The sequence below is a fragment of the Saccostrea echinata genome, unplaced genomic scaffold (assembly GCF_033153115.1).
Source record: "Saccostrea echinata isolate AGI-Se365-2 ecotype Australia unplaced genomic scaffold, CSIRO_AGI_Sech_v1 ptg000006l, whole genome shotgun sequence".
Classification (NCBI taxonomy): domain Eukaryota; kingdom Metazoa; phylum Mollusca; class Bivalvia; order Ostreida; family Ostreidae; genus Saccostrea; species Saccostrea echinata.
In genome coordinates this window covers 1,369,597-1,392,716 of record NW_026889755.1, presented here as the reverse complement: position 1 = coordinate 1,392,716, position 23,120 = coordinate 1,369,597, and the positions used below count along the sequence as shown (strand labels likewise).

Genomic DNA, 23,120 nt, shown 5'->3' with positions numbered 1-23,120 from the left:
TTTCTCCATGAAATGGTTCTTTGCATCCTGCAAAACAACTTCCGTTGAATCTATCACAAGTTTCATTGGCACAATTTTGGCTGCAGGTAAGAAGACAATTTTCGCCGTATGTGTTCAAATCACAACCTAATATATTTTTTTAAAAAATGATTTGTTGGCATTTCAAGTATTTCAAAATAATTTCACAGTGTTTAAAGACATTTTTTAATGTAAATATACATAATTATTCACTTTGGTTGCAATACGGAGAACCCATCCAGCCAAAACTGCACACACAAAAACCGTCAGTATGTCTACATGTACTTGTGCATTTTGAGGAACAGACACTGGAGCAATTTCTTCCGAAGTGGTTGGCTTTACACACTAAAATGTGGCGTAGAATTAAAAATTGTTCTTTGTTATAATTCAATTTATAAAAAGATAATTTAAACAAATGAAAAAATGTAAACATATAAATTCAAAACACGTTGCTTATAAGAGGTTACATATATTACGTATGGTACAGTTTTGTCCAGTATAACCGTCTTCACACCCACGAGAACAGATTCCGTCTACGTGATTACAAGGATTTTTTTCAGAACAGTGTCCACTACAAGGTTCTTTGCATTTTTTTCCAAACCATCCAGGTGTACATTCTGTTACAGAGAGCATATTTTTTTTCGTAAATATTACAACAAGCAATTATTAGTACTACAAAGTACTTTATAACTTGCATTCTTTTCCAAACCACACATTCGTTCTCTCTTAAAAAGGAAGAATTGTATCTCAATACTACAGAAACAAGTATTAATATAGTTCAGTAATTACTCAAACCTACCGTTTTTACATAAATCACCAATATATCCATCACTACATCCCGAGTCACAATGCCCAGTTTCCTTGTTACATGATTCGTCATTTAAACAATGTCCACTGCAGTAGGAAGTACAATTGATGCCATAACGTCCATCGTCACAAACTGGAAATTGATACCTACATGTACTTATGATCAATGGATGGCGTGGCTTAATTCTAATATAACACTGAAGGGTTTAAAACTTATCTTTTTAAATTACATTCCTTAAATTAGTATTACTCTTACTCTAGATATTAATCATACCTTCGAAATAGTTTCTACTCCAAAGATATTTTTAACCTATTTCCAATTTAAAAAGCACGTGAAAGAAAAAAACTGATTTTAAGGAATTTTATTGCACTCAAAATCACAATTTATTTCGTACTTCATTACAGCACAACTAATTATGTGGATTTTAAATATACAAATGACGATTATGATATCATAAGTATTTTTGTTTTTATTTTTTTTTAGTTTTGGTAAAATATTATATTTTTACTTTCTTATCAATAGAAATGCAGAAATATCAGTCGCAAGTGATGGAAATTTTTCCGACACGAAGAGAAAAGGGCAACACTACACGATATTCTATATTTTTTAATTAAAAAAAATTAAAATAAAAAACAATTTTTGCGCTTTTCATTTTAAGCAGTGTTTAAATAATTTGGAAAAAACTGTTTTAAATAGACATAAAGTAATATATGTCAGTGAATAAAATATAACAAATCGAATGAAGAATGATTATACGAATGAAATTTAAAACTTTCCGCCATACGTACATGTACATGTTGTAAATGGTATAACTCATTGCTTTGGCTACGATATTGATCACTACCTATGTAGTGCATATCTGAAAGTACCTCTCCTTGGTGTCTTTTTAAAAAAATCCCTTTTTTTGTTTATGATTCATGATAAATCCATAAATTCGCACAGATAAACAGACAAAACAATGTCGATTTGTTTTTTTGTTTTTTTTTTGATAAGTAAGTCATCAAAAAGTAGTGTAAGCATTCAGCGATCGAATCCATTCAGGTCAGGTCAGTCTTTGCTGGTATGTATTTAATATGCCGTTTAATAAACAATAAACACTGATTGGATGAATGAAATACATTACAGCATCTGCGCGTATTAACACACGACTGAGTATAACTGGGGATGACTTTCTGGTTTATCTGTTATTTTTTTTTCTCTTTTTTTTAATGTTATTTATTTCTAGTAATATAAAATTTGAATAAAGATGTTTCATGTATGCATAAACTTAATTCAAATCAAATACGTTTGAAGGTACTAATGACCTAAAAAAGGAATTTTCTATTTTGAATATTGTACTCTTACTTTTATTGCACATAGTTCCTGTCCATCCCGATACACAGCCTCCGGCACATCCACCCGTCACGTGATCACAAGGAATTCTATCTTTGCAATGTCCCGAGCATTGAAATTTACACTCTTGACCGTATGATCCTCTAGGGCAAGCTTTTTAAACAAAAGTAAAATTCAAAACCACAAATATCCAATATACATGTACATGTTTATTTATAAATGAAAATTCGCATTACGTGTTTGACAGCTTTCTCCCACCCAACCAGGCTTGCATTTCATACATGTTCCATGGATAATATTGCATTCGGTTCCAAAACAATTAGCTGGACAATATATATCACAATTTGCCCCATACTTTCCTCTAGAGCACCCTGTTGAAGAAATTTTTCGATCCTTAGAAACACTAAAAGAGCAACAATATGTTGAGAAATATATATAAGAAATTATTTTTTATACATGTATTTACCCTCAACTACGACCTCACACAACTGGGTATAAGAATGAAATCCATATCCCTCTGGATACGTCACTCTAGTCAATCTTTCATTGTAGTAGATGACATATCGGGTATGTCCAATACAATCCAGTTTTGATGTAAAATTTAATGGAGGTAACTCCGGTCCGTCTTTGTAGCACATATACCCGTCATCTTTTTCAGTAGAGTTTGAGAGATAGAGAGAAAATCCAGCAAATCTACCCCTTTGCCTCAGGACTAAGAGAAAGAGAGAACATGTAGAAATTAAAACAGTTATGCAGAACTATATCATCTTACAGTTTAATTATTTAAAATCTGATCTTTAACAATACCGGTACTCCGCAGTCATGCTAAAATTTCTTTGCTGAAATTTGCTTCAGTTCTTTACGTTTGAAAAAAAAAAATTGCATTTTATAACTTAATGCAGAATATTCAAGGTACACTTTATAGATTTTCCCCCTTTTTCAAGGGGATTATAAAAATTGTACGAGGAACTGAGGTATTTACATGTATAATGTTTTTATTTTCTAAGCCTTTCCCATCCCTTATGCGACAATGTGATCATTGTTTAAAATAGTTATACACACAGAGTCTATATCACAAGTACATGGTCTTTTACGTGATGACCTTTACTACTGTGGCCCTTTTCACAAAAAAATCTTACGACTAAGATGAAAATTTGACATCTCTGTATCTCTCTCTTTGTTTAATAAATATATTTATTTTTTTCTTAAACATTTTTTTACAATGTAACTTAATGTAATAAAATTATAGGATTTTTATCGTCCTACTACAGGTTAGATACCTGTTGAGGAATAGACCTATTTTGTCTTAGTCGTAAGATTTTTTTGTGAAAAGGGTCACCAAACTTTAATCTTGAGTCATACATAATCATGTCACTCATAGGTTTTCAGCAGTGAAATGGGCCATTCGAATTTTTTTTAAATTCATGTTAAGCGTTATTCAGCGAATGCTTCATTTTTGACCCCTTAGATCCCGAAAAAAAAAAAACCTACAAAACCAGTTATTTGATTATTATGAGAAAACCCTTTGAATTTTGTCGATTAATTTCATGGTTATGCAGAATCTGTCAAATTTATGCAACGACATACATAGATTTTGCAAAGGAATGGATCTTTCAATGAGTGGAAAAGATTAAAGAATCAAATATTTTGAAGGCCGTTTTATGACTAAATATTTGTGCTTCATTTTTGTTTTTTGTTTGTTTGTTTGTTTGTTTTTTTAAATAGATCTGTACTTCTTTTTTTAAAGATAGGTGGGCGCTTAGCAGAGAAGACCCTACTTCACATTGGGTAAATTACAATTAAAGTTTTCAAAATTATTGTCCTGTCTATTTATTCCTATCAATTTTGCCGAAGAAAGCGTTGGTGCCTTTAAGGATACTCGGTGTTCAATGGTCTTGAGAGCCTTGTAAAAAACTATATCAAAACAATGCCATACTGAAAATCTTTTTTGAAAAATCATAGTAAATTTCGAGAAAATGATTATAAAAAAGAAGTCTCTGAAGAGACTGTAGCTTTACTGATTTTTACTTAACAAAAGTAGAGAAAGTTAGCACATGAACATGAAACTATGGCAACTGCAATAAATAAAATAATGATCCTTGGTTAAGTCTCTTTCTGTGTCCAAATCTGTAATAAGAGTAACATTTTTGAAAGAATTTCACTGAGATATCTATTTGTGGTAACCAAAGCAACACTTCAACAAAATCAAAAAAAAAAAAAAAAAAAAAAAAAAAAAAAAAAAAAAAAAATAAATTGAATTACTTGCTTAATGTAGTCTACTTGTTTACCAAGTTATACTAAAATCTGACCAAAACTGTAGAAGGAGTAGCATTATGGAGGAATTTCCCATAATTTCTTATTTTAACTTACCATGACAACACGTCAACAAAACCAAAAATCGATACACAGAATTAGGGTGAGTTAACCATGCATCGGACACATACCTTGCTTCGGACAACTTTAAGCAATAAACTTTCATTGAACCTGAGTCTCCCCGGGTTTTTTACTTGTTTCTGTCTTAAAAGTGAAGATTTAAACTTTTAAATGATGCCGATTTTTATTTTCATGTTGTAATAAAAATACCACAAGAATGGCCTTGAAATTACGTCATATTTTGCACCATCAAAGGGGAGTAACCAGAATTTTACGATTTTGCAAGTTTTAGAGTTGTCGTTGTTTTAGATAGACATCAACGGAACGGGTCTGACCTGGGTAGAATTTATCAATGATTGATAATTTTACAGAAATTTTTCAAAAATTTTACTTCAATGTTTGTATAATATTTTTTAGAATTGTTTTTAACTAGTATGTTTATTTCACCGTACATCGGATACAAATTAACCATGCATCGGACACTTTCCGATGCATGGGTAATCACTTCCATTTTCATATAAAACCCAAATTACAGCTGTTTTTTACGGAAATAGAAAATAGAAACTCTAAATTTTCAGTGAAAATACATATTATCGACATATGACGACTATAGAAGTGGACTCATTTTTTTTTCTTTAAACTAGATGATGAAAACCAACGAGACAAAGGCACGAGTTGCAATATTACTAGCATTGTAAAGCCTTTCTAATGCGATGTGATGCATCTAAAATCTCTTCACACTTGTGGATCGAAATAGTCATTCACATTTCATTAGAAGGTTTCTTTTTTTTTAAAAGATAAAAATGTTTTGATATTACTTATTTTAAAGCACCGAGATCAAGTTATGATATTTATGGGGGACCATTTCTTGTGGTGGAAGAATATTTAAAAGAAAATTCTTCAAATCTACACATCTCTTTGATTTAATATCTTGGAAATTTGGCCCTATATTTTTTTTTCTCAGAGAAAATTTTTCGTTATTATATGCAAGGAATATCAAATATAGGTTTCAATTAATATTTTTAAAACAAATTTTACACATTCACTCAACAGACTTTTCCAAAAAAATGAAGATATATTTAATAAGTCAAAATAAAATTTACCTTGTTTTTCGCTTGACAAATCGAATATTTTGACCAATATCTCAAAATATACATCACTGACCCCAACATTTTTACATTACACGAAGCATTTAACCGATCATCACTTAAGTCATAAAAAGCTTGATACAAGAAAATATTTTATTGCCTATCTAGACTGTTGATACCCCAAATATGATATTTTTAGTGCAAAAAGGTCACAAAATACTTTTCGCATTAATTTGCAGGGTATTTTCAAAAATCAGTTTTTTTCAAACTATTTCACATAAAATAAGATTATATTTAGTGTCATGATTTTATTTGGTAAAATGAGATTAAGGTTATAGTGTTTAAACTTAAAGTTACAATTTAAGCGCAAAAAGGTCAAGTTAATTGTACCGTTGCTCAGTAAGATGCACACTGACCCCCATTTTTCTTTGCAATTTTGAGTCATGCTATACGAGTTGTTACCTAAAATATACTTCTTAAAAAGTCCTTGACACAACTTATCTCACGTGTGACATACTTAACATACCCGCGTACTCATATAATGCACGTGTAGCATGCTCCGAGAACAAACAATTTGTAAACCGAGGCGGGCTTCTGACAGATAATTTCATGTTACAGGGATTTCAATAGCCTCGTTTAAAGATAGCATTTCGCAAATTCTAAGGTCATTTAATGATCTAGTTAGCAAATATAACATGTCATTGGGTGGTATTTGGCTGATGTGTCTCATACCAACTGTTAGAACTTTATTTTTTTTATACTGAATTTGACTACGGAATGTTGCGTCTATCTGATATATACATAGGGCTCACAGCACCTAAGTAAATATGAAATTTGTTTCATATATATTCCTATGTCAAACTTTGATCCCCATTGTGGCTCAAACCTACCCCTACATGATTTGAGCAGATTCGAATAGACACTACCTGAGGATGCTTCTACCTCAATATAACTAATGATGGCATTTCTTGAGAAGAAGATTTTAATAGATTTTTTTCCTGTATATTCCTAAAATTTGACCCCCATTGTGGTTCCGCCCTACCCCCCCCCCCCACCCCAGATTCAAGATTTAAACAACCTTGAATCTACACTATGTGATGAAAGTTGAACATAAGTTTAAACTTTTCTTGTCAGTGGTTCTTGAGAAGAAGGTTTTAATGATGCCAATTTTTTTTCTATAAGATACTTTATGACCCCCTCTTTAAGACCTTCAGTTTTTCATAAGGTCACGTACGCCCTATTCATCCATCTACCTACCGGTTGAAAAATCGTTTATAAACTCAGTTATTTCAAAATGTAATTAGATTTTTAGCCTATGATTTCTTAATTTTGTTCAGTGTTTTAAATTATGTGAAAACAGTTGTTTTAAAAGAGTAAATACGCTTGATTTTGCTATACTGCGCAAACTATTGCGCAATGAAAACCCAAGTCGTCCCCCTTAATTTTGTAAATATTTTGATTCCATGTTGTTTGTCAAAGCCTAGATCTAAATGATGATTTATGATTTATTCCTAGATATATCAGAACAACTGCGTTGCTTCAATTTAATAAGAAAAATAAATAAACTTGGCCCTGCTGTTTTAAAGAAACTCGTGTCCTTTTTACACCTGCATTAAATAAAGTTTAGATCTGCTCTAATCCAAGTGCTCATATTTATACACAAAAATCTACCCTACACTTCTTGAGTTTGCCTCGCTTTTTAATACAAATTATCATTTATTGTGTTAAGAGCACAAGGTTTGAAATATTTTGAGATGGCAACTTAAATGTATGGAGAATTAAATCCAGAATCAGCGCTCATTTTTATTCGCTTTAAGTATGAATTTTTTCAATGGGTGGCACTGTAACTTTTTGGTCGTCCATCCCAATATTTTTCAGACCAGCGAGATACAGATCTGGAGCTTTAACTGTTCCAGCTAGAGGAAAAGAAAGTAAAAGGTAGAAAACATTATTATTTTGGGTATACAAAAAAAAAAAAAAAAAAAAAAAAAATACAACGACTGCCGGTAACGCATATGCACACTAAATATTTTTCTCAGATTGTAAACATGAGATTTTACGAGTGCACACTAGCTATTAAGAGTTGTGAAATCTGATTAACTTGACGGAATCGGGACACAAGAGAACAAGAGCAGCGGTCGAACATTCTACTGAATTCCACATTTTTTAAATATGTGCTTAACTATGAAATCAGTAAATGAAACACCTAATTGTTTGTAAACTAGGAACTATTTCTTTAACAACCTAGGCATAAGGCAAACGATAAGTATGTTTTACGGAAAGCATATTTTTCGTCATTTGACCATATAATAAACAGACCTTGGGTAAAAAACACTTAACACTTGCGGACCATACAGCTATATTGATTGATTATGTGTTGTTTTATGTCCAGTTCGAGAATTTTTCACTCATAAAGAGACGTCAACACATACCGGTGAAGGGCTTCAAATTTAGACCTTTACTCGGCACTCAGGGCCATTGAGCAGTGAGGGTTCTTTATCGTGCCAACGCCTACCCTTACACGGGACCTCGGTTTTCAAGGTCTCATCCGAAAGAGCCGCAACTTTCATTCCAATGTGCCGAGCACTTAGAGAAGGAACAGTTGTACTATTTTTTTTTATCGATTTAGGTCAGTCGCGGCCGTGATTCGAACACACGACCTTCCGATAACGGACACTCTACCGACCGAGCTACTGTGACGGTACCATACACCTATAACAATAATCGATAAATGTGATCCATTCATGATTCTTTTTCTCAGACCCAGAACACGTATAAACATTGTACCTACGATGGACCATATATATTTATCAGACTCACATAAAACAAAACTAGTTTACTGAAGGCAGGTGTCGGGGTCTCAACACCTGCAGGAATTTCCATTCCTAAGTTCATTTTTTAATTCATATTTCCTTATCCCTTTCCTCCCCCTACAAAAAAAACAAACAAAAATAAACAAATGGAGAAAAAATTTGATACTAAAACTATGCATATGCGTTGGTTAAAGATTCATTAAAAATTATCATACGTGCGATTGTTTCTATGAATATCAAACACAGGGTATTCATATCTAAGTACTCAACTCTTATATACTTTACCAGTTTTGTTTGTTTATTGTTGTTTAACGTCTCTTTCGAGAATTTTTCACTCATAATGACACGCCTATTTAACCAGTACCGTACTTTACCAGTATCGTACCCTATACTTTGCATATATTCAGGGATCTTCACTTTAATTAAATATGCTGATTGATTGATTGTTTAAGTCCCATTGGGGAATTTTTCATTCATATATGGCATCACAAAATATCGGTGAAGGACTTCAAATTTAGACCTTTACTCGGCACTCACTTTTAGCAGAGAGATCATTATCATGTCAATGACTATCGTGACCAGGGGCCTCGGTTTTTAAGTCTCACCCGAAAGACCCGAAATTTTCACTTCAAAGTGCCGAACGCTTGGCAAAGGTAAAGTTGCAACCTAATTTTTATGGACTTATGTCAGTTACGGCAGCGGTTTGAACCGACGACCTTCTGCTTTAAATTTGCTTTAAAACTTTATTCTTATTTGCGGCAACATTGTCAGAACCTGGGGATTGGAATTAAAACTTCCCTAACAGAGAACTTTCTTAACCTAATACATGCATTACTGGACCTCTCAAGTAAAAAAAGTATGTATAGGACCTTTTTCTAGGAGTTCTGGCTTATTAAAAGATCCACAGTTTCCTCTTTGATTTCACATTTTTTTTAACTGATCTTCCTTGTGGAAAAATTATTTACACTCATTTCTATTCTGTCAGAACTCTATAACTGTTATAATGATGAAATGTATAGTGTTTTAGCAATCTCTTTTACTGTAACTCTGGCATTTATAAATATCATATCGCTTACATAATTGCTATTTTAACTTCAGGATGACAAAAAAAAAACCTGTCTTATAGCTCATGTTCTTTCTCGCTCGTATTGCATTTCTTGTGACAGTTTTTTAAAACAATCTTTTTTTCACTATTTTCACTATCTTAATCCATCTGAACATTGAACTGCGAGAAAAAACTAGTCTTTCCAGATATCAAAACCATTTCTTCATATTGGTTCTTGAACGATTTGTATAAGGAAACAAGTTTTCACACACAACCTAGCCTTCTATCCATTTGCTTGACAGAGTCCATTATTTAATTATTTTTAGCTCATTGAAATGTCCTTGCGTACTTTGAAAGTGTATGGAATTCTCTGCAAGATGTGGGGAAAAGCTTGCACTTCAGGGATTAGAAGTTCCTAAAAAGAACCTTTCGACTGTTAAAAATTTAAATGAAGTGATTTCATATATCTAAAGATAAACTGTATGATGCATTTGTATTAAAATGACCCTCGTAAAGAACTTTTATATTCCGTTGTTCATTGAGGTACCCTGCAAAGCAGTCTGAGCTCGATTTTTTGATTAAGCAGTAACATAGTGTAGACGTGAAAATGTTTTTAATTTTAAATGGCAGATATATATACTGAAACGCAAAAGAAACGCAACATCCTATTTTAGGGGAAAATATTATATATAGGATATAATTTTGTATCTAAAATATAAGGACATCTTCAACTTTGTAAATATCGGTAATTTATCGGTTGAATGATTTTCATATCATTACCGGAAGTTAAGTTTGAGTCCGCTTAACAGAAATCAAAAATTGCATGTTTAACAAAATATTTGGCAATAATATGGGGGTTTAAGAATTTGTATCTGTTCATCATAAGTACTGAAACAATGTTACGAAAAATAAATTCTTTTCCGTAAGCGATGCCAAGGCTTCCTAAAAATGACTTAAGTACGCATTCCCATTGCTCTCGCTGGAAAATCTCAAAATACAGGTTATGGAGAGTTGCAGATGCAAATATGCAACACATAACGCCTCAACGGGCTTTTACGTATCATTAGCATGAATGACAGTCCTTGGACCGGAAATCCAAGGGTATAACACTGCGCCTGGCGAGAGAAAATTCGACCTCATCATCTGAAAAAACAGCCATTTAAAAATGGCAAAGAATATTTCTTTCGCCCAGAGCTCGAGGTTGATGAACCTACTGTATCGTAGAAATCAAGTTGCAACTGTTGTAAATGGCAGTCTTGCACGCTTTAATTGAATGGCCATGGGGGGGGGGGGTGGAGGGGGGGTTAACATTCATGTATAACTTTCCAAAGTTAAAAGGTTATAATTTAATCTCTGATGTTTATGAATCGAGTTTTTCTTTACTGTATTCATTTTTGAAAATCATTAGATAAAAAATTCAAATATTTGTAGTTTACTGCTTGTTGCGTTTCTTTTGCCTTTCACTATAAATTTTGTATTTTAAAACTATGAATATAATATTGAATATGAAACTTGCCATTTTCCTTCCCCATGTCTTTAAAGTGTATGTTGATGCTGTATACACTATAAACGTCTCCCAGATCGACGTACCACCACACCCTATCATGTCCGGTATTAGGGCCAATTGGCTTGGTCATTGTACAAGTACTTTGATTCCCATCCACAGCATTATCGGCTTCAGAACCAATCACAGTTGATGTTGTTTTTTGAAATGCCGGTTTTTTATTAGATAAATAATCTAGATAAATAAAGAGGTAAAGTATATTTTAATTTGTTCGTACCTTAAACTGTTTACACATTGATATTTTTTTTAAATCTATAAGTAATACATATGTGTCATAAACATGTAATTTTCTTGAGTTGTTTCTAGAAATATTATGATTTTGATATATTGAATGAAAACATTCTGAAGCATATTCCTTCGTTTAAGTTTATAATGACAATATTAATTTAAATTCACCATAACACAAGGTTAAAAAAAACTTTTCTAATCATTGGTTTTGCACGTCTATCTGTCTGTCCGTTCGTCGTTAGATTTTTCACAGTTTCTAACGTCTTCCTCAAAACCACTAAATTAATTTCAAGAAAGCTTATCACAAAGCATCAATGGAATAAAGAAAACAAGGACCACATCCGCTTGAAAAACGGCGATAATAAAAAAAAAATAGAAAAATTATAGGTTTCTTACAGAAATCTTTCAAAAACAACTTGACTAAAAAATGAGCTGATTTTAAAGCCAATTGAAATTTTTTTTTTATTTCAATTTTATTCAAATCAAAACGAGGGGAGGGGCAGGGGCTAAATGTATGCAAGAAAGCATTCTTACGGTATTGCATTTGTATTTAAAATTCAGATGATTTCTTCGTTGTTTATATGTTGTTTAATGTCCCTCTCGAGAATTTTTCACTCATATGGAGACGCCACCACTTGCCGGTGGAGAGCTGCAATATTTTGACCTATGCTCGGCACTCAGGGCCATAGAGCAGTGAAGGATCTTTTTTCACGCCAGCATCTACTGCGACTCGGGATGTCTGTTTATACGGTCTCATCCGAAGGAAGAGTGTTCACGTCGCGCAGTGGGATTCAAGCCCGTGACGTAAGGGTCAAGTCCTTACACCGCGACTCTAGAGCGTATTACATTTTAATTAAAAAGTTTTATTAATTGGATAATTTTTTTTTAAAATTATTAATGAAAACAAAGATAACACTTTGAGGACACATCAAGATCATACATTAAATAAATTTTAGGATCTAAGTGTACAATCATCTGTTGTGATAAAAAAATATTTATTTCATCATTATGAATAACATTTTACTATTGTCGTTATAATGACATTATTAGCAAAATTAATATAACTTATAATTGGGTCGTATTTTGACTGACGTCTTTCATAAAAATTGTTAGGTCTTTTTTTATACTTAATTTGACTACGGAATGTTCCGTCTACCTGATTAATGCATAGTGCTTACGGCGGGTTTGACCGGTCAACAGGGGATGCTTACTCCACCCAGGCTAAGCACCCAGGCTAAGGCTGTCACATAGGCATATTTCATGAAGCGCGCTAGCGCTTCATGAAAAATATGCCTACGTGCAAGTCTGTGATTTACATACCAATAATTCACACTAAACTTAAAAACATTCCTTATATTTACATTTTACATGTTTAAATGCACCAGAAATATACTCAATGTTTGAATTTCTCGTTGCCCTATATCGTGATATTTTATTAACGTCTCTGTTGCCTAATTGTGACGTCACTTTAGCGCGAGTTTCTCAGTGTATATTTCTACGCGTGAGTATACACAAAAATGGTTTTCAAATTAATCTCACAGTTGGCTTAGTAGAAAAACACAGCAAATGTAAATATGAGCTATTATGGGCAGATTACCTTAATGAGATTATTTTTAATATTTTCACAGGAATATGATCTAGAGCTCTTTTACAGAGAAGGATTCAATTCTAGATTAAGGCTGATTCTAGACTATGTATATGAAAGCATAAGTATTGCCTCTTAATCATTTCTTGCTTATTTAAAACATATTATGTACGTGGTAAGGTTTTTCAGCAATTGTGTTAAATAAGACATTTAAGACTCTGACACAATCAACAAATAGATTGTATTTATTTGTAATAAGTCTTCTAACAAGAGGCTAATGGGCCACATCGCTCTATTGAGCACACTGGTTAGGAAGAAGCAGAAATCAGTTCAGTATTGAACGGGGGAGGGTCAAACTTTAATATACACTACCTCAGGATGCTTCCATATCAACATAACTAATCAAAGCTAATCAAAGCTTTGTTGTTCTTAAACAGAATAATTTTAAAGATTTTTCCCTATCTTCTCTGATCTTTCATTGTGGCCCAACTCAACCTATCCCTGATTCTACAATACCTAAGGTTGCTTCCGTATATATATATATATATATATATATATATATATATATATATATATATATATATATATATATATATATATATATATATATATATATATATATACATGACTAATAACGGCTTAGTTGTTCTTGAGAAGATTTTAAAGATTTTTCCTACGTAAAGTGTATGATCAGGTTCTTACAAAAGATATATAGGTTTTCCTTTTACTCTGTCTGATGATTGGAATGATTATTAAGACACCTCTGTCTGAGGGTATATCACATAATACTTAAATTTTCTCTTATCTAGATACGGTTACTTGGTAAGGTACATTTTTCTCCGTGTTTCCCTAGGTTCCCATTGATACATAAGAACTGGGTGTCTCAATCTTCTTTAGATTTCCTACACCCAGGACTTAACATCAATTCCTTAGGATACTTGCCAATGAAGTCTATATCGATAAATGATTTTTTAAAGATAAAAATGCAGACAATAAGAATATCAATAAAAACTGGTGGAAAGATGCATTAAAACATTAGAAATAGAATGACAATCGGAGACATAATTTTTAATTTTTTTTATTAATTAAAGCACAGGGAGATATTGATATCTCTTACAAAAATTCAACGTCATAGATTAGGACACATCCAACCCTTACATAGTAATAGTAATAAATGAGAATTATGTCTAAATATACTGAGTATTCAACCCCTACACATCTGTTTTGTGTTCAATTTCACTGAATCTATTGCTATTAGGGATGGAATACCTTAAATTCCTTATTGCTGATTCAATATCCAACTTCTTCATCCAGCTTCTGAATGCCTTACTTCCCCAAAGGTTTGCCCTATATACCCTTTGATTTAACTAGTCCATTCTAAGGGTTGTCAGGTTATTCCATTATTTGCAGAACAATTTCACCTAAATATTCCTATGCAAAACTTTAACCCACTGTTGTGGACCCGCCATACCCCGGGGGTTCATGATTTGAACAAATGTGAATCTACACTACCTTCTGTATTAATATGACTAATAATACCTTAGCTGTTCTTGAGAAGAAGATTTTTAAAGATATTTCCTAATATATATTCCTATGGTATACTTTGACCCCCTTTTGTGACCCTGCCTTACTCCCAGGGGTCATGATTGGAACAAACTTGAATCTACTCTTCCTGAGGATACTTCTATCATAATATGACTAATCATGGCTTTGCTGTTCTCGAGAAGAAAATTTTTAAAGACATTTCCTATATATTCTATGTAAAACTTTGACCCCTCTTGTGGCCCCTAGAGGATTATGATATAAACAAATAAAATTTAGAGTATGTAATGAAGCTTCCACATAAGTTTCATCTTTTCATGCCCAGTAGTTCTTGAGAAGAAGATTTTTAAAAGATGCCACCAAATTTTCACGAATTCTTAATTATCTCCTCTTCAAAGAGGACGAGGCACTTCCCATGAACAAATTTAAATCCCCTTCACCCAAGGATACTTTGTTGTTCTTGAGAAGAAGTAGATAATGTGAAAAGTTTACAGAATACAGTCCGACGCCGGAACCTATTTGATAAGAAAAGCTCACTTTAGTCTTCGGCTCAGGTGACTTAAAATTAATAGCCTTTGTATTTATTAGAATTTAGAGATAGTTATATACTAAGAGGAGACTTTAGAGTAATGTCAGCTATACCAGCAAAATTTCAGAAATGAGAGAAGAAAGTTTTGTGTTCAAACATTTTTTTTGCAATAGCGATATGTCACATTCCGGCAAGTGTTTATGATTTCCCTCAAAAATTAAAATTGCCAAAACTCCCTCAAGGATCATTAAAACAGAATGAAATGCAAACTCATCAGAGTTAATTGATATACTTAATATCAACTTAATTTCTACAAGCGTGTAGAAAAAAATGTGCGGAAAACCAAGACAGAATAACAAACATACGGGGAGACAGTTGAACAGAGGAGGAGAAAACATAAAGTTCTCTACGGCTTAACCGGTAGGGAACCTAAATTCTTTAGAACCTTCTTCTATAGAAAATTAAAACAATGCATCATAATATTATGTAAGCATCCAAAGGTAAACTGTACTTAAATGAACTGCCTCCAAATCATTTTTCAAAATTTATCATATTCAAATGATTTTTCATATTTATGTAGACATTTATGTTAATTTTCATAGAATATAACTTTTTGGGGAAAACAAAGAGAGATAACTCTATAATTTTGGTAAAAAATGTGCTTTGTACTCTAGAAATCAACGAAAAAGGAATTTATTTTTTAGAAGCCCCACCCCCCGTGAAACAAATATTCCTTTTTACAGGTATTATGAATTTTTATTTCACAAATTCATATCAAAGCTTTTGTTGTTTAACCGGGATGGACATATGTTTACAGTCAAAAAACAGCAAAAGTACGTGGTGAATTTTTTTTTACCAATTTCAAATGAAATTACAAATACAGCAATGTACTTTATCAAACATATATGTTGACTTTAATATAAGTTAAACATACGGAAAGATTTATTGTCATTTATACATTTTCATGCGTATTTGAAGATTTGGTGATGTTCAAAAGCATGATTTAAATGGATAAAACTTTCTCTGCCCCCCCCCCCCCCCCTTATGAAAAGGCCAGTTAATAAGAGCAAATATCTTTTTGACATAGTTTTTACAATTATAAATCAATTACTTACAATCTATTCTTTGCATTCAAATAAATTTAAACGGCCAAATTGACATTTATATTGAATTAAATTGGTTTATAATGTAGGCGGGAATCGAGATTTGGCGTTCGTAATTCTATGTTCATTTACAGATCCCGAAATAGGATTTTTCAAAGCTATGATCCGAAAGGTGAAATGGGGTCGTAATAAGATATTAAATTAATGCATGTACATTAAAATAAATATAGGGAAACATCTTTTTGTTAAGAACTAATCCATGTACAGTATATAAGCATATAAATATGCAAATATCATCAGGTAGTTCAAGTATGCGCTATAAGAAAGTGATAAATATCTCTTTCCCTCTCTCTCTCTCTCTCTCTCTTTTTTTTTTTTTTTTTTTTTTTTTTTTTTTTTTTTTTTTTTTTACTAAAAAGGCATATCATAGCATCGATGTATAATAACAAGTCATAAAAGTCTTATTAAGTGTTATTTCGTAGTAGAATAGCAAATAACCTTAATTACCTTAAAATGCATGAAGTTTATTTTAGCATAGCAATTTGAAATACCCAGTACCAAATACGTAATGGTGATTTATTCCTTATTTTCTCAGCGTACGTTCTTTAAGTTTTTAACAAGGCGTTTATATCACATACCGTATCCAGATGATAAAATAAATCCGCTGAAACACAAAAGTGTCCAAAGAATATTTTTTCTTGAAAGAATCATACTGGTAACGTTGAAATCTATGAAAACGAATTAAAAGAAAACAAAATAACTGACCAGGAAGCTTCAGCTGAAGAAAATATATAAATATCTAAGGAGGACTATATTTGCTATAATTTAGTGGAAAAAAAATGGATATTTGAGATCAGGTACAATATTGACACTGTTTTGGTGATATAATTGATATCCATTGATTAAATATCTATTATAAATATAACTGAAATTAAAAGAATGATTTACCTAATAATATTTGAGTACGTCGAAGAAGCATTATGATTTCGACCAGTATACAAGTAACTTATTATTTAAAGAACATTTTATTTGTGAGCACTATTCATTGTAGTTAATATATTTTCTGTATACACTTATTTATTAGGTATATATACTTACAAAAGAGGCCGGATTCTATTTTTTTGTTCTAGGAATGATAATGTTAATTCCAAAGATCATGACCATTTGTATAGGTCATGGTATCTATGTGATAAGGAGTTTGAGACATATTCAGTATCATTCATCTTCTGCTTTTATGTTTATTTTATTTCTGAATTTTGTATAAGATTGAATAAATTAAAGAAGTAAAAAACTTTAACTTCGTATTTCCGAGTATTACCCACTGTAGAGGAAATTTGTAGTACTAACCGTGACGAGAAATACTGGTATTTACCACTGGCAATCCCCACCGCTGGTATTTCCCGGCCAAACCTGCCAAAATCTACTAAGAAATAATACAGCCTGATAGATGAATGTCAGTTTACTCCTTAAAGTGTTGCTGAAGACAGCAGACCTTTGAAAAAAAAAATCAATAATTGTGGTTTTGTTGTTTCAGCATACACAGGTAAAACGTATGTTTAGCATATGCTGAACATATGTTGAAGATATGTTCTGAAACATATGTTCGCCATAAAAAACGAGCAACATATGTTTAACATATGTTTATGAACATATGTTGATCGTATGTTTAACATATGTTGCTTCTATGTTTTGTTTGAGCATATGATTAACATATGTTTATGTTCATATGTTTTTCATATGTTAAATATATGTTAAGTTTATTTCTTACTTACATTTATTATTTAATTATTTTGTATTTCTTTGAATTGCAAAGTTAGCTAAATAGTTGTCTTGTCCTTTCATCACTTAATAATAAGAAATCAAAGAACACAATCTCAAGCAATAATCTTGTGTATATTTTTTCATTTTTTTTTTTTTTTACATAATTCTGGCTTTATTTCCCTGACAGTGACTGCATTGCTTCTGAAATGATAATGAAAAAATAATAAAAATTAAGAAGTCAATTACATGTATAATAGATAAATATATACCGGTATTAGTTAGCACAAAGAGTAATTACTTTGAGCACTTACACTTTTTTTCTTGGCCTGTTCTTTGTTTTCTTCTATTTTACAACCCCTTGGAACCTCATCATAGGATTTAAAATTGTCACATGTTAATGTACTGCGTGGCACTACAGTGGAGTCTCCAATTTTAAGGTTCTGTTGATTAATACAGGTTCTCTGAAATACAAATTAAACTCTACATGTAATTTAAGTTCATTCACTGAAAATATTTGTCATGTGCAAACAAATGCACACCCCATTCTCCTAAATATTTATCCGTTATGATATGAGTTAAAACTAATTTCATAAAACATGTATAACACCACATAATGTTATTTCCAAGACAATTTCACTCTTGGAAGGCATACTTTATAATAAAATCATTAAAAAAAAAACATTTAGTTTTTCTAAATGTTTACAAATGAATATGGAATGTTGAAATGTTATAATATATTGATATTAAATGGATAATCAGATACAAATGTATTTTTGGATATAAAAAAAATACAGGCAAAAGTACAGGCAGAGAAATAGACATTTTGTTTTCAGTATATCTTAAAACTTTGTTTGGAAGAAAATAACAAAGCTTGTGATACAGGGTATATTTACCTATTCTGGAGCAAGCTTAGGGTCCTGTGGACCTTTTCACAAAAAGTCTTACGACATATTTTTATCTTAAGTGAAAACTTATGATAAAAAACGTTTTCACAAAAATTCTTAAGAAAGTCGTAAGTGCAAAATCTGTCGTAACTTTATGAGAGTCCCATCCCTCTCTTAATTATTTTAAAACCGATTCTATTGTAAAAATATAACCGCAAAGACCAAAACACACGTTAAAATGAACCTTTTAAAGCAACTTCCAATGGTATTTTATATTTTTTTCACAATCATTGTCGAAAAATTAAATGAAAGACACTACAAAATATTTACGATGTAAGTTTCACTTAAGATTTTCGTATGACCCACTTTTACGTCAGACTTGTGATTGTGACGTCAGATTTTAAACTTCCTTGCTTCACGAACGATCACATTCGATATTTGTTGTCAATAATATTTTTTATGCTGACAAATGTTGAAAACTAAGTTTTATTTTTATTTTCACCGACTTATTCAAGGAATATAAAGCATATTGAAGTCGTTGATAGGGATGACGTCTGTCGTAAGTAAAATCTTAAGTTCAATCTGCTACGAATGCGTTCGTGAAAAGCACTTAAGATTTGTCATAAGAGATTCCTAAGTTAAAATCTTACGCAAAAACTTAAGATTTTTTGTGAAAAGGTCCACTGGTGTTCTTCCATGTTATTCAGAGCAGGAAGGGGAGCCTATAAAACTTGTAAAATAGATATTCATACAGGAAATATTTTCTAATCAAATTCCAATCAAAACTTAAAAGAAACTTCGAAAGAGAGTGAATGCAAGTCTCTAGTTTCTCTAGTGTTGAAAATGATTCTATGTCAATTAATATATAAATAAGTAATAAATTAGCTGATGCACTTTGAATACATTTACACTATTATCTTGAATGCCAGATTAGGCTGAAATTGAGCATCTTTCTGTTTCAGATATTTTATAGTTTAAAAGCCAGAAAGTTCTATCCATATCAATATCTTCAATATTTTAGTAAAAAAAAAGTTTGATTAATTTTTCATAAACCAGTGTAGAATTAAGAAGCAAAAAGAAATTTCTCAAGAAATATTTTGTTGTTAAAGAGTCACTATGTAATTACTGTGATTATTATGTGTATTTATTTTCACCTGTGTATTGTGATCTTGCAATCTTCAGTAAAATCAGCTTTAGGTTGAATCGTCAGTCTTAATAGCTTTGGGTTCTTTCAATAAAACGGTACTCGACACTGAACTCCAGTTGCTTAATACACCAAAAAAAAAAAAAAAAAAAAAAAAAAAAACCCAAACATTTTCCATCAATAATTTGATAAAAGAACCGAATGAATAACCACCTTAACATAGGCTACATACAAACTGCTATGCAAGATTTCTACTTTCACTTTCATGTCAAGATAGTACATAAATATTCAAACGTAACTATTGACAAAAGAAAAACAAATCTGAAAAATTAGAAATGCTAAATGGTTTTTACATTCGCCGAAAACAAATCCAAAATAACGTAAACAAGATCACTAATGAAATATATGGAGAAAACGAACAGTATTCAAGTTCAGAAGTCCATTAAACATTACAAAATAGGTGCAGAGCAAACACGGACTCCAAAACATCAGAGGTGCGATCAGGTGCCATGGAGGAGTGAGCATCCCCTGCCGACCGGTCACACCCGCCGTGTGCTCCTTATCTTGATCAGGAATAAAGAAAAGATCCGTCGACAATTCAGTGTGTAAATAGTGGCCTAACAATCAATGATAATGACTCAATGATAAATTGTATTTGCTGACAAGGTCACTGTATCGACCGTAGAACTTACGAAATGATTACTTTAAACTAGACTGCTAATATTCTTGTTTCATCAACTTGTTTGTCAATAACTTACTTCATATTAGAAATTGCACAGACATAGAGCATGCTCTTGCGTATTGAATCAACTGAGAGATATAAACCCCGTATGCAGGTGATGAATGTATATTGCTGCATAAGTAAAGGAAGTTGACGATTGAAAAGTTAAAGTCATCACGTTTATCATAAAGCTTGGTTGTTAGATTACTATAAACGTCTTTTTCAAGTAAAATATCCAAATATGAAACAAATGTGTCAGACTCTGTAGTATCTTTTATCTCAAGCTCACCGGGATATATCGTATCGACACCACAATGGAAATAACCATTGTTAATTGACAATACGTCGTCGATATATCTAAATGTCGAGTTGAAGGCCACAGCAAGTTTTTTCTTCTTTTCACGTATAAGATTTTGGACAAATTCTGCTTCATATGAAAAGTCTGCTAATAACGGGGCGCAATTGATACCCATTTGAATTCCAATAGATTGTTGGAAGACCTGGTCTCCAAAAACCACATAGATATTGTCAATCAGAAACTCAAGCATCTTTTTAATGTCAACTTCAGAGTACTTGTGTGTACAATCAGAATGTTTTTAACAAAATAATTTTGCAAATGACCAATGACAAGGTAAGTAAATTTACGAGTTCCATTTTTATTGAAAAAGCAGCTGTCAATGATATCAAAAAGCCTGGATTTTACTTTCTCCTTAAGTGTATCGTCGTTTTACAAACTGCATTAATTACAACTACACTTAGATGTTATGGAAGTCACGAGAGTACTATAAGTTCGTATGAATCTGTAACGCTGAAGAAATTCTCTTAACACCATAAACTAAATTCTAAAAACATATCTGAGAACACTTACTTGTTTCCAACACCCAACACTTCTGCTGCAGCAGTGACATCAAAAATGACGTACACTTTCATCCGATAAAAACCAAAACCGGTCCGGAAATAAAATGTGGAATGATTTTTTTTCATTCATATAATAAATTAAGAGGCAGTCCACCAAACAACCAGGCAATGGGTGGCACATCGGATGTCATGGATTTTAATTATTTCCCAGATAGCAAGCTTACGTTGGGCCAACGCAAGCCCAACGGTGAAAATTGCGTTGGCCCTCTGTCAGTTTTATGCATTGGCCCAATATCATCTTGCTCATCGGCCCTACGTTCAACCAACATGTTGGCTCGACGTTGGGCCAACATTCGATGGTTGGTTATCTGGCATTGTCCCAACAATGGCCACACGTTTAACTTCCTGTTGGCCCAATGTTGGTTCAATGTTTTTTTTAAAGCTAAGAATGAATGTTGGACCAACGTTGGCCCTACGTTCTATAAACATGTTGGCAAATGATCGGCGATTGAATTATTTTAGTTCAACAATATGAATTCCCGTAACCTTTTTATTTCCATAATTACAAGTAAAACACAATTGATTGAATAAATCCTGCATGGTTAATTATCTTGTTCCTCAAACAAATGTTCTATTTTTTTTTTGTCACTCCTATGGAATGAAATCAACAGAGGGAAATAAAGGTAGTTCAATGTTTTCTTAAGTCTATCCCATATCACTTCAGTCACTATATAATATTCCTCTAGAATAAGAGTCCCAGTGTTCAAATTTGTGAAACTTTGGAATGTTCTCCTGCCCATATTACTTCTGAACCATTCACTCCTTTTTTCCTGTTCATGTTACTGTTTCTTTGTCTGTAAAATCCATGTCTCTCACACTGATACATGTAATTGAGATAAATCACTCACTGTCCATTACATTCCAAACATCAATGGTCTTGTAACACAAAGGGTTTTCTCCCCACCAGATGCTATAAATGATATGAAAAATTTATCAGTTTAATCCGTTCAAAAATGATGTCACTTACTACTTATAAGTTATAACTTAAAGAGATTACTAGTAAATATACATGCATATTTTGAAAATTGCAATTCTTGAATAGCTTGTTCAATTTTACAAATTATATGCTCAAGTTAAACTTTCACAGAGATAAAATTCTATCAATCACACCTAAAACGACTATATACTTACATTTCAAGGGCTAAAACAATCCATTTTCTCTGTCTTGCGATTCAAAACGGACACGCACATGTATATGCTTTGTTCAAGTGTTGCAAGTGATAAGATGTGACCACTCCGAGTTTACGAAACAGAGCTGATTAGGATGCCTGTTTCCTAGGAAACCGGCCAGTCACCTGCTGAGCCAGTGGATTTCACCACTGACCTAATTACATGGAGCTCTAAAATTCAGCACTTTAAGTTCCATGATGCTAAATATAGAATCTACAAAATTATATACTGTGCAGAATAATTAAAACTTCTACATGTATTTGCAATGGTCTCGAACACAAATTACAAACATTAATCAGTATTAAAAATCTTATTTTCATAAATTAGGTTCTGGAATAATTTTTCATTTTTATTAACACATACACTGTAAATTATTAATAAATGGGCTATTAAGATAATCCATTGTTCATAATATTTTAACGAAAGATGACATGTCTTTATTGAAAGAAGCTTAATTGGTTCTAAAATGTGTAATTAACAGATCACCAACATGT

General features: G+C 32.1%; 1 protein-coding gene across 1 annotated transcript in view; it reads right to left on the bottom strand.

Moving 5' to 3' along the window:
- Positions 1-22,282, bottom strand: part of LOC133180135 (receptor-type tyrosine-protein phosphatase epsilon-like) — a 46,631-nt gene extending 24,349 nt beyond the window's left edge. Inside the window, exons 1-7 of the mRNA XM_061314710.1 lie at positions 22,202-22,282; positions 18,088-18,250; positions 10,994-11,215; positions 2,625-2,870; positions 2,395-2,529; positions 2,171-2,311; positions 818-958 (exon numbers count right to left, since the gene is read on the bottom strand). Of these exons, the coding sequence (XP_061170694.1) occupies positions 818-958; positions 2,171-2,311; positions 2,395-2,529; positions 2,625-2,870; positions 10,994-11,215; positions 18,088-18,250; positions 22,202-22,282 (1,129 nt within the window). The remainder of the gene's footprint in view (positions 1-817; positions 959-2,170; positions 2,312-2,394; positions 2,530-2,624; positions 2,871-10,993; positions 11,216-18,087; positions 18,251-22,201) is intronic.
- Positions 22,283-23,120: the final 838 nt, after the last annotated feature.